Genomic DNA, 13,067 nt, shown 5'->3' with positions numbered 1-13,067 from the left:
ACAGCTAATAGGTGCCAGACTCACTCTCCACTCAGTCCCAAATCACAACCTGTGTCCTAAGCCTCTATACCAGACTGCTCCACTTTTCCTCCAAACCCTAGAATTTCCAGGATAATCTCAAAATATGAGGCAAAAATGCAGTCATTCAAAAAATAATAATCTCAAGGACTAAAACTTTTCTAAGATTAAGCAACTGGAATTCTAGTTATAAGATTGAAATTCAAGCCCAACCCACTACTTGTAAAAACTTCAATTTTTCATTCTTTAACATAGATTATAATGGAAACATCTACCTCATAGTTTTGTTGAAGTAAAGGAGATTTGTGAAATTTCTCTACATGTGATAAAATGCAATAGAACATTTGTTACCATAGAGTAGTGCAGAAGTTAAGGGAACAAAATTTAGAGCCAGATTGCCAGGCCTCTTAGCCCAGCAGTGTCTACTCATTAGCTGTGTGACCTTGACCTCTCTGAGACTCAGTTTCCTCATCTACAAAATAGAAGTAATAATAGTACCTATCTCATGGGATTTTTGTAGGGTTAAATGATTGATATATGTGAATGGCTTATATGTATAGTTTGTGGAATAATGCCTGGCACATGGTAAACGCCATATAAATATTGGGTTTTAATGCTTTCAATAGGAATACAATTTTAGCCCTTATTATATTGTCATTAATTATATTTTATTGTTACAAACACCTTAATTCAGGTTGCAAAGGATGTATCTGTGAGACTTCACCATGAATTAGAAAATGTGGAAGAAAAGAGAACAACAACAGAAGATGAAAATGAGAAACTGAGGCAACAGCTCATAGAAGTTGAAATTGCAAAGCAAGCTTTACAGAATGAACTGGAAAAAATGAAAGAGGTTAGTATTTGATTATTTCATGGTGTACTATGTATTTTTAGCCCTTTAAAAAAGAATCCCAAGGACTAATATGACTGTTAAAAAATTTCTTTTATGATTGCAGGACAATTTTTTACTCTTACCCAAATAGTAAAAAATACATGATTTCATACTAATAAATGAGTAGCAACAAAAGATTCTGACCTAAACACAGTATCTAACTCGACATGAACGAGCTTTGACTGATCTCTGTGTTTCATCTCTGTGTCTTCTAAATGTATGTTAATTAAATAAATGCCACAGCATACTAAATGCAAAGAGTGTCAAAAGTGTGAAGGAATGAGCCTTGTGATAGTATAGGGGAATAATTAGCCCCATGAGATTACTTACTATTGAGTTCATGGAACCATGAATTTTTAGGATGGAAAAGACTCTAAGGTCCATTTGATCTAATTCATTCCTTGCTTGAAGTCTCTCTATAGCAAAGCCAGCCTTTCCCACAACGTTCTAATGCTTAGAATATCACCAGTGACTATCCCTGAAGATCTTTCACAGCAGCCAATTGTATCATATCATAGCTCTGTTTAAAGATTTTCCTTTTTTTTTCATGATATGTATTTAATTGCAACTTGAGCCAGCTCATCTGAGTTATACCCTTTAGGGTAGAAGAGTCAAAGTTCTCCTTCATGTCAGCTATTTGAAGATTCCAAATGTATTTACCATGAGTCTTCTAAAAGAACAGAATCAAGATAAAGAAATGGAGGAGAAAAGAGACAGAAACATCTATCAAGAAATGATTAGCGGCTGGGCGTGGTGGCTCACGCCTGTAATCCTAGCACTTTGGGAGGCTGAGGCGGGCAGATCACGAGGTCAGGAGATCGAGACCATCCTGGCTAACACAGTGAAAGCCCGTCTCTACTAAAAATACAAAAAATTAGCTGGGCAAGGTGGTGGGTGCCTGTAGTCCCAGCTACTCGGGAGGCGGAGGCAGGAGAATGGCATGAACCCCGGGGGGCGGAGCCTGCAGTGAGCCGAGATCGTGCCACTGCACTCCAGCCTGGGTGACAGCGAGACTCTGTCTCAAAAAAAAAAAAAAAAAAAAAAAAAAAAGAAATGATTAGCTTTAAGATAAATAACAATTTAATTAGAATTAAATTATACTTTTCTTTGATAGCTACCTGAACATGTACAATGCAACTTGTGAAAACTACCATTGAGAAATAGCAAATGCACAAGTTGTCTTCTGAAAAATTTCCTCTGCTTGGATAAGCAGAATTCTAAAGAAAATTCTAATCTTTCCACAGACTGAGGTATTGACCCACCTGTCATTGCTGTGCTTATCTCAAAATGTTACAAAAATATAGTGCAAATAACAGTGCAAATATCAACAGTCTGATTAGGACTTTGCAGAATACAGTTTCAGTGGAGTAAACTATTTTTTGTGACCTGTTTACTTATATTATCCTGAATTTAAACATTTTTAGCATAAGAAAATAGTAAAAAATATTTTAATGATATGAAATTCTTGGCTACCAGCTAGGAGTCGCTCTGTGCTATAGTAGAAAAATATGGAGACAGGGAGCTGTGTGATCTATTTTCACCAGTAACTGGGTGACTTTAAAAGGCCTGTAACTTGTACTTGTCTACTTTTATCCAGTTCTACACTGAAAGGTTGTTTTTGATGATTCTCAACATCTTTTTCTGGTATGTAAGACTTTTCTCGTGAAATTCAGAACATTGCCATTTAAGGAATGGCAAAGATTTTTTCCCTAAAGTTAAGAGATCAAATATGAAATTAATGTAGATATAAGTATATATTTCTTCAACAATAATGTACAGTTGAAGGTATGTCAAAAATTGACTTTCATTTATAGAAAAAAAAGTAAAGTAGGTAACTGTATTAGTTCTCTAGAGTAGCTGTAACAAAATACCAAAAACTGGGTGGCTTAAACAGCAAAAAAATGTATTGTCTCACAGTTCTGCAGTCTAGAAGTCCGGAATCACGGTGTTAGTAGGGCTGGTTCTTTCTGAGGGCTGTGAAGGCAGGATATGTTCCAGGCCTCCCTCTATGGCTTGTAGATGGCCATCTTCATGGTCACATGGCATTCTCCCTGTAGCTCTGTTTCCAGACTTCCCCTTTTTGTAAGGATATCAGTGATATTAGATTAGGGTCTTCCCTAAGGACCTCATTTGACCTGCCTGGGCTCAAGCTATTCTCCCACCTCTGCCTCCCTAAGAGCTGGGATTACAGGCATGAGCCATCACAGCCGACCCTCATTTTAATTTCATTACCTCTGTAAATACCTCTGTCTCCAAATGAGATTTCATCCTGAGCAACTGGGGGTTAGAACTTCAATATATGAATTTGACAGGGAGGGTAGAAGGAGAGAACAGAATTCAACCCACAGCAGCAACAATCTAATAGCTTCCTGTGAGCAAGCAAAGAGAAAGTTCATTGTCACTCTCATAGGCTCCATTCCCTATTCATACGTTACTTGTGCTCTCTCATATTCCTTGAATGTTTTAAATTGTAAACATTCAAGTACAAACAAACTTCACTTGATTACCAGAGATAAAAAAGAAATGCCTTGTAATTTGGTGTCATGTGAATGTTTTAAGTGGATACCTGAAAAATTGTACTTAAGAATGGCATAAGAGCTTTCTGATTTTCATTTTATTTCCATTAAAGGGGAAGATATGCATAGACTGTCTATCCATTAGCCAGAACGATGGGACCTCTCCCATCTTAAAATAAAAGCCAAAATAATCTGGCCACCAGGAGGAAAGGGTAGAGCTTGGGACTGTCCTCAGGAGATTGTAAAGATGCATTTCCTTCATTCTTTTGCTCACACTCTTCCCTGTGACTATTTCCTCCTTCAGGGCTCTAATTCTGGGTTGGGAGAATGCTGTTCCAGCACCAAGCAGTGTGGGTATATATATTCATACCAAAGAGGCAATTTAATTCTTGGACTTATAAAAAACCAAATGTCAATGCCTGATTAGGGAATACAACAATAAAAGTAAAAATAATTTAGGAGTATATATGGAGAACATCAGCCTTTAAAGTAATCTTTTATTAGGAAAATGGCATTCATGATTTGAGAAGATGGAAGGTGGTGGGGAACAGAAATAGAAAAAACAGGAAGGGAGAAAGAGTGGAAGATAAAGATCTGGAGGATACTAAATATAATAAAGGAAAACCAAATAATATTCTGGTAGGGGTGCTCTATAATTATCCATTTGAGGTTGACCTTCATAGTGTTCAGAAAAATGTCAGAAATAGAAAAAGTAGTTTAACAATATGTTTAGAAATCAGAAATGTTTCATTCAGATAAGATTTTTGCAATGGTAATTTTATGATGCTCTAAGACGGTAAATATTAAAACTGAGCTGCAATTACTCTGTGGATAAGGGTTGTAAGTTACTCCTTGGATGACTTGCAAAAACTTCAGTTAACCCCCTGCTTCACTGGTTGTAAAATGAAAACATATTCAAGCCCTTGGTGAGTGTTAACCAACTTGGTTAATTTGGTGGGTGATGAATTGTCATCCCTTTGTGTCATTCTTTTAAAGGAGAAAAGTAGAACCAGACCAAGCTCTCCATTAAGAGAAAAGACACTAGTTATAAAGTTAAAAAATCATAGAATATACTTGAGAGAAGCAATCTTCCAATTCCAAGATTTTAGATCTTTATATGGAGTCATATAGATGTTGAACAGCACCACTGGGACCAATAGACCATCTGCTACAGTTTAGAACTGTTTGCTAAAAATTTAATTAGCTTCAAGGATATTGACCAGTTGCTCTCAGGACTGGTGGCTGCACAAGGTCTTGTGCACCTCCTCACATCTATCTGTCTATCTTCTCCCCCTGAGAGGATGGAGTAGGCACCTGGGAGTAAGAAGAATTGAGTAGAGGCAGGATGGAGGTAATTAGCTGCATCTATTGCATCTCATTGCTTGTATTGAAATAGCTGATGTTTGACCAACTGCAAACAAGAGGGACCTCTTCGAATGCTGCCTTCGAATCTTAATAGCATTTTCATCCCAATTATAAAACATTGATTGCTACCAGCACTATGCTTTCTTGCTGTAGAAGAACGCCTTTACCTTTCTGTAAACTGTAGAAAATGGCATTCTATCTTTCAACATTGCAAATGATCAAAGAGACAGAGGTTTTTAATTAAAGTTATGTCATGTAAACAACAACTAGCTCTTTGAACGCCAGAATGGGTTCATACACAAATAGGATAAAGTGAGGTTGTGGAGGAGGCTTTGGACAATGCATCCTCTGTGAGAGGTGAGTTTTTGCTCCGGTTAAATTGAGGATCACTGTCTGTCATGAGGTTCTGCTGCTGTAGCAGTGAACTTTATTTTCAAAGCTTTGAAACTCCTTGTAATCATCAAGAGAAGAAGGGTCATCTGGTGTCACTTTTAAGGTCTGGTGCTTGTTGAAGTGTTGATAAGAGACATTTGAGCAAAGAATTCACCAACACAGGAGCAAAGAAAAAGAGTAAGATGACGATCATGAGAACTGTTTATCAGATCTTTTTTCTTTTCAGAATCTGTACTCCTTATATTGTCTCATACCTCACGCATGCACAAGATTCTTAAAAGAAAATAATTTTCTTAACTTTTCCCAGTCTTTGCTCCAAAGGGTTCTTAACTGGCCTACTGAAATAGCACCATCTATCTTGGACTTTTATTTTTTGTGCACTTGGTATAATAGATCTTATCTATTACAATGAACTTTCATTCTAGAACACAAAAATAATTAGTACTATAAATTTTAACAGCGTCTCTGTTTTTCTTGTTTTATAGAGTCCCTAGAGAGTATATCTGTATACCCAGATTCTCTTTACAAATGGAACATTTTAATAGGCAAATTCTGTACTATATATTCAGAATTACCTATTTATTTTCTTATATAAAATAAAGAACTGATCATAGCTACACTTGGTTCTAATAGGGAATGTTTACCTGAATAATAAAATGTGAAAAAGAAATGTTTAGTGATAAATCAGCAAAGAAGCATTCCAAGAGACAGTTTAATGGGACATTTCTTGCAAATATTTTCCCCGGTTCTGGTAGTTTACTTAACATTTTAAAATAAAACAGTAGTCATTGATATTTTAAAATGAAATGGCCACACATATATTTAGATGCATCAATTAAACATTATTATTTTAGTCATATCTTCTCAGAGCCAATAGTTTGTTGAATAACATGGGCAGGAATAAGAGACTAAATTTAAAAAAAGGAAGAGTGTGTCAGGTAAGCATAGAAAAGCTTTTCTTCCAGGAAGTTGCCATGTGTTATGAATGCATTTTTTTTCTTTTTTTTTTTTTTTTTGAGACGTAGTATTGCTCTGTCGCCCAGGCTGGAGTGCAGTGGCGCGATCTCGGCTCACTGCAAGCTCTACCTCCCGGGTTCATGCCATTCTCCTGCCTCAGCCTCCCCAGCAGCTGGGACTACAGGCACACGCCGCCACGCCCGGCTAATTTTTTGTATTTTTAGTAGAGACAGGGTTTCACTGTGGTAGCCAGGATGGTCTCAATCTCCTGACCTTGTGATCTGCCCACCTCGGCCTATGAATGCATTTTTAAAGATGTATTTATGTAGGCATTATAAATTTTATTGGATTTTTAAATGAAATTAGATATACAGTTCCATGTACTCTGAAGTGATCTTTAATATTCAGTTACATGTAAATGACTCTTTTACCCAGATGCCAAGCCCCCATTAGAAGCAAAGTAGTACACAGATCAGAAATTGGTGGATTATTTTTGTGCAATATAATGAGCTTTTATTATAAATTTCAAATTTCTTATTTACATAAAAATACAGGACAGCATGACACACCCCCACGTTGTTGATCAGATTCCAGTTCCTTTCTTGGCTGATATTTTGCACTTCATATTATTGAAACTGTAAAGTGCTGAACAAATACAGGTTTTTACCTGATTAAGCATCTCCTATTGAGTACATTTCCAGTTCCCATCTAAAATATCTATTAATTTTGATATGTGCAACGTAATGGGCTTCCTTAAAATTGTTTAATACATGTATATTTAAATTTTTGCATAAGAGTTAAGTCTCCAACCCTGAACTCTTTGAGGCCAGTTTAACTTGGTCCAAGGGCTCAAGGCTGAACTTTGAGTGACCCACCTCTGTGAGATTAGCAATTTATCCATGTTAAGTATCTCCATGGAAGTATATTACTTATATAGTTACTGAAGTGTTGTTTACTTCTCTGACTTCTGTATCCAACCTACCTTAAAAGGGGATTTGAGGCCGGGCGTGGTGGCTCATGCCTGTAATCTCAGCACTTTGGGAGGCCGAAGTGGGTGGATCATGATGTCAGGAGATCGAGACCATCCTGGCTAACACGGTGAAACCTCTGTCTCTACTAAAAATACAAAAAATTAGCCGGGCGTGGTGGTGAGCGCCTGTAGTCCCAGCTACTCAGGAGGCTGAGGCAGGAGAATGGCATGAACCCGAGAGGCGGAGCTTGCAGTGAGCCAAGATCGCCGCTGCACTCCAGCCTGAGCGACAGAGAGAGTCTCCGTATCAAACAAAATAAATAAATAAAGACGGGGGCGGGGGATTTGAAATGGTTCACAATAAAGCCATAAAACTATTGAAATAAGGGTTTTAAAATTAGGTAAAAACGCTGGGAAGATGAAGAAAAACTTAATCCAAGGGATGTACATTTTTATGAAACAGCTCTGAGTTTAGTATCACTCAAGGCTGGGGACCAAATATTGAAAGAAATCATTTCCTAGCTGTGACCAGATACAGAAGCAACACTGAGTTTTATGTGAGGCCTCTGGGGCAATCATGAAGAAAATCAATATAGTACAACAAAAAGTTGCAGTTATACACAGACTCTACATGCAACCATCATGGATAAATGAGTCTTCTAAATACTTGACAGGTCTTTTCTATGGAATCAACAAATTATGAGTTAAAATTTTACAGAAAAGATAATAGTCATTTTTTCATTAGCCATGAATTTGAGTGTGATTGTTAGAAAGTACACATATAATGGAGTCTAGAAACTAGCTTTGAGACCTCATCTGTCTTTCCCTATGACCTTGAGCAAATAACTTAAAATTTATAGGCCTCAGTTTTTAATATGTAAATGCAGAAATTAAACTGAGTGCTCCTGAAGCTTCCTATAAATATATCATTTTCTACTTTGTCAGTTATCCGTCTCTGTTCTCCCTGAAAGTTTCATAGGTATAAAATTCAGTTTCATTACTACTATTTAAACACTATAATTAGTTTTTCATATAGTCAGTTAACAGCTATTTCTTGAATGCCTGGTGTAGTGTGGCCATGTAGATAACACAGAGGATATAAAGATATAGATGGCAAAGCGTTGTATTAAACTCCAAGTTTGCACCCACTGAAGGTCCCTACTGAAAGTTTTTTTCCAGATACATATTTTTTAATTTAAAAAAATGGACATTTGAGGAACATGTGTCTTTTTTTGTTTTTTAACTTTTAAGTTTAGGGGTACAAGTGTAAGTTTGTTACATAGGTAAACTTGTGTCATGGAGGTTTGTTGTACAGATTATTTCATCACTCAGGTATTAAGCCTAGTGCCCATTAATTATTTTTCCTGAATCCTCTCCCTCCTCCCACCCTCCATCCTCTGAAAAACCCCAATAAGTGTTGTTCCCCTCCATGTGTCAAGGTATTCTCATCATTTAGCGCCCACTTGTAAGTGAGAACACGCAGTATTTGGTTTTCTGTTCCTGTGTTAGTTTGCTAAGGATAACGGCCTCCAGCTCCATTCATGTCCCTGCAAAGGATGTGATCTGTTTCTTTTTATGGCTGCATAGTATTCCATGGTGTACAGGTACCACATTTTTCTTTATCCAGTCTATAACTGATAGGCATTTAGGTTGATTCCATTTTTAACACAGGAAGTAAGACCCACAGTTATCTCTCTGTTGCTACTCAGCATTCAGCGCCTGTGTCAGCGCTGTAGAAATTACAACTGAAGACCTGATATGTGGGAATGAGTACAAGTTGAACCTCCCTAATAATCCAGCCATGCCTTTTGATGTGGCCTTGGCTCTACACTCTAGGAAGCTACAAAGACCATGTGGTAACAAAAGAATTCATCATCTATTCCAGTAAATAAACCAGGGTGTTGAATGATGGCCCCTAAACATTCTAATTTCTGCAGAAAGTCTTGAGGTGGGGTTTTTAACCATATGATTCTTAGAATGAAATCTGCCCCTGCTTCCTGCCCCTGGAAGGCTGCCAGGCTCTCACCACAGAATGTGGCCAGTAACCAGCACTGATCCTCAGCTAAACATCCAAATGTTTGTATTTTGTTATTATTGAAATTTATTTTTATTCCCTATGACTTCTCTGATGTTTTTTAAAGTTGCAAGTCTTTATGTTTTCAAGAGCATAATAAAAAAATTTTTGAGATTACTTGGCCTTTCTGTGTGTGACAGACATCAACCTCATGCAGAAAAGACCTCAATTAACTCAATCCCTTCCTTAAGAGATTCTCAGGGCACAGTTTTAACTTAAATAGTCCATGTGGTGCGTTCAGGTTTTGGGACAGTAATAAACGACACTATTCTCCACCACTCCCCCTACCATGGCCACCCTTGGCTGCCTGTGAATGGCCTTGCTCCCAGTGGTGGCAGAAATAACATCTTATTTCTGTCTCAGCCTTTTACATAAAAATAAAAACATATTAACTTGGACCTGACTTTCACTTAGCAACTATTTATGAAGCATATATATAATATGTATAAGGAATAACAGATAATGTCACAAGGTGGGTAGTCATTGCCCACAAGTTAATTATTTTCTAATAGGAAAGACAGCCTCATACAGGTTGTACTTCGACTATAGCTGCACATACACATTACTATACCAAATACTTCTCATGAAGTCTTCACAAGACCAACCAGACTGTGAGTTCTAAGAGGACAAGAGCCCCTCTTGTGTTGGTCCCTGTGGCACCCTCAGCATCTAGTTCAGTACCCAGCATATAGGCAATGAGACTACCTTCTTCTGTAATATTACAATAATTATTTTTTACTTGATTTGTATGTAACTTTTTCCTGCTGAAACTGTTAACAGTTTCCTGACTGTAAACTCCTTGAGACTAAAGACTGAGTCCATGTTATTAAGACTGAGTCCATGTTATTAACTGTGTCCACAACAACCAAAAGAGAACAGGGCACAAAGTTGATAAACAGCAAGTAATTTCGAAAAGAGAATAAATGGTAATTAAGCAAGGTGTTTCATGTCAGATTTTGCAGAAAGAAAAAAAAAAAGTGGCTGTGAACCAGGGCTCTTTCCATGGTGATTAGTGCAGTGCAAACACGATGAAAAGGAAGTAGATGGGTAACTCCAGCCTCACCCACTTCCAGAAATAGAGGTCTCCCAAGACCTTACTACCTTCTAGAAACTTCTAGCACTTTACTTTGCATCTCTCAAATTCCATTTATCCCCCAGAAACAGGTCTTCCCTGAAACAAGGTGCCACTGGATTCTTGAGAAAGGGAATGGGGACAGGAACCCAAGAACAAGAAGACAACTCTGACATCTTGGGCATCAGCTCTGCAGTTTAACTTCTTTGTGCTTTGGTAAAAAAATGTAAAATGCGGGTTTAAGGAAAGAGAGAAGACTGCAGATCCTGTCACTCCCAAAGACTATCCGTTGAAATTTGCTTTATGTCTTCAATGTCTGAGACAATGGATTTAGCAGCTAATTTGGCTGGAGACATATGGAAAATTACCCCAGGGCTGCAGTGGCTCAGTAGCCACCAATGTTGAGTGCTAATTACATGCCAGTGGCTGAACTAGATAGTTTATGTATAATTATGTTGTTAATAGCCTCATTTTAGAGATGAAGACTCTAAGGCTCAGAGAGGTTAATGTCACCAGTTAGCAGGCCAGGCCCACACCCACGTCTGTCTGCCTCCAACACGTGGTCTCCAGTCATCAGTGCTGTGTGGCCTCACTGCAAGGACTCAGGCTGCCCCTCCACTGCCACTTTCATGTTCTTCCTGACCCACAAATAACCTACCCTCTTTAGGGAACCTCAGTACTCCTAGAATCTATAATCCTCTATAATACTTTAGGGTCTATCAGAGAATGTTTTGAGTAAACACTGAGAGAAGACTTCAAAGGTGGCTGTAGGGAAAAATCTATTTTATCTCACAGAAAAGGAATCTTTGGAGCAAAAACTAGAAACACAGGGCTAGAAAAATGTTTTCAGGTCTGTCAATTCTATCTCACTTTTTACAAATGTAATAGCTATGTTACTTCAGATAAGTCACGTAATAGCTGACTCAATTTAATCACCTTTTAAAGGAAAATAAATATTTTTCCTACCCAGTCTATTCACAAGGGTAACATGAGATAACATATGTGAAGGTGCTTTATAAATTGTATGGTACCATATCAGATGTTATTGTTATTATTATCACGTAGCTGTAGGTTAGCTGATTAAGCCAGTTCCTAGAAAGAATTTTGAAGTCCATCAGAATAAAATTTTAGAGCTATCTAGGACTCCAACTTTTTCTACAGAACTTTGAAATGCTTTTGCTTTCCATTTTTTCATGAATGTCTATTACTCTCTGAAATTCCCCTTTAAATCTCACTTCATTATGAAGTCATGCTAACTTCTTCCATCTGACCCTTTGCCTCTTCCACTAGGCCTGTATTTAGTCCTTACTGCTTCAGGATCCATTAGCTCACATTTGCAAATGTTTTGATGGACAGGGAGATAATCCGGCTGCATTACCTGCCACTGCATTCATCAACAGGGCAACAGTGCTGACTATGTTGATTTGTCCTGTTAAATATCTCTCTTCTACCTTACTGCTAGATAAATATGCTTCCTAAAAAGAAACAGAGTAGCAGAGAAAGAAGAACTGTTCTTTGATCAAAAGTGGTCAAGCACAAGATGATTTAGTTTGCACTGTAGTTTTTATTGACTGCACAGCTAAATTTAATGTTCTCTGAATTTAAGAATTATATTTCTATTTAATTCACTTACACACACAGTGATACATATAAAAATTATCAATAAATGTTTGGGCAAGAGAAGAGGTTTAGAAGATAAGATTGCTGTCATATGAGCTCATCTTTAGCTTCTTAAATTATAATTTACTCAGTTCTTTTGTTTCCAAATACTTGTGATATTACTTTTGAGTAAATATAATGTCCAATTTTACTGTATATTGGAAAGTATTTTCCAAATTAAAATTTCAGTTAGACTTGACTGAATTTGAATGGAAATACAATTATTTATTTGATGCCTCTGTCCTAATTCCATTTTTACATTTCAGGGTCAGTTAAATTGATCTTTATCCAGATGGTAAATGACATTTGAAGATGACATTTGAAGTTGTCATTTAGCCTTTCTTAACATTTTCCATTTTATACTTACATATTTCACTTAATTGGAGCATTTATATTCAGCATGATTCAACTTAGAAGCACTTAAAATTAAAAATGCAGAGTATTCTACATTGATCTGCTGGCTAGCTCAGTTATTTAAATTTGTGTAGCCAATTAATCATGGGGGTAAGTGGTTAATACAATTAACTGTTAATTTTTTTTTCCTTCACAAAGTAACAGTTTCTTACCATTACATTAGCCAAGAACCTTGAATAATAGTAGAAATAATTAGACCAATTGCTTATTTATTCAGGTACATAATGAGCAACTAATATGTTAGTATGTAGTTGTATCCACTGCCTCTTTGCATATGAAGAAAAGAAAAATTTTCATAGAACTTTATCAAGTGATCCATCTGTGTGTATTTAGGAATATCTGTTATATGGAAAGTATTATCTATCAAGAGTAAAATGTAGCTATTGGGTTTATTCATTTAACGGTATGGCTAAGTTTAAATTAGAATAATTATGTTCTAGAGTCATTCTGAAAGTAGTTATCCTATTTTTAATTCTACTAGTGTTAATTTTATTCTGTAATACATGTACAATTCTCAGTTTTCCCAATTGCCAAAATCAAAAATGAAACTTAAAAAATTCTTGGCCGGGAGCAGTGGCTCACGCCTGTAGTCCCAACACTTTGGGAGGCCAAGGCGGGCAGATCACGAGGTCAGGAGATCAAGACCATCCTGGCTAACATGGTGAAACCCCGTCTCTACTAAAAATACAAAAAAATTAGCCATGTGTAATGGCATGCACCTGTAATCCCAGCTACTC

At 37.0% G+C, this 13,067-nt stretch overlaps 2 protein-coding genes and 1 pseudogene across 3 annotated transcripts in view; 1 reads left to right on the top strand and 2 right to left on the bottom strand.

Annotated features, from left to right (window-relative positions):
* The window catches only part of C2H6orf58 (chromosome 2 C6orf58 homolog), a 259,668-nt gene that overhangs the window by 77,982 nt on the left and 168,619 nt on the right, over positions 1–13,067 (bottom strand). The window lies entirely within an intron of this gene.
* Positions 1–13,067, top strand: part of MTCL3 (MTCL family member 3) — a 47,164-nt gene that overhangs the window by 5,628 nt on the left and 28,469 nt on the right. For both annotated transcript variants that reach the window (XM_055263426.2, XM_063621261.1), the window contains one exon: positions 713–871. In XM_055263426.2, the coding sequence (XP_055119401.2) occupies positions 713–871 (159 nt within the window). The remainder of the gene's footprint in view (positions 1–712; positions 872–13,067) is intronic.
* The window catches only part of LOC129473243 (large ribosomal subunit protein uL22-like), an 83,139-nt pseudogene continuing 72,868 nt past the window's right edge, over positions 2,797–13,067 (bottom strand).

Source organism: Symphalangus syndactylus, chromosome 2, assembly GCF_028878055.3.
Source record: "Symphalangus syndactylus isolate Jambi chromosome 2, NHGRI_mSymSyn1-v2.1_pri, whole genome shotgun sequence".
In the NCBI taxonomy this organism is placed as follows: Eukaryota; Metazoa; Chordata; class Mammalia; order Primates; family Hylobatidae; genus Symphalangus; species Symphalangus syndactylus.
This window is presented reverse-complemented; position numbering and strand designations above follow the sequence as displayed.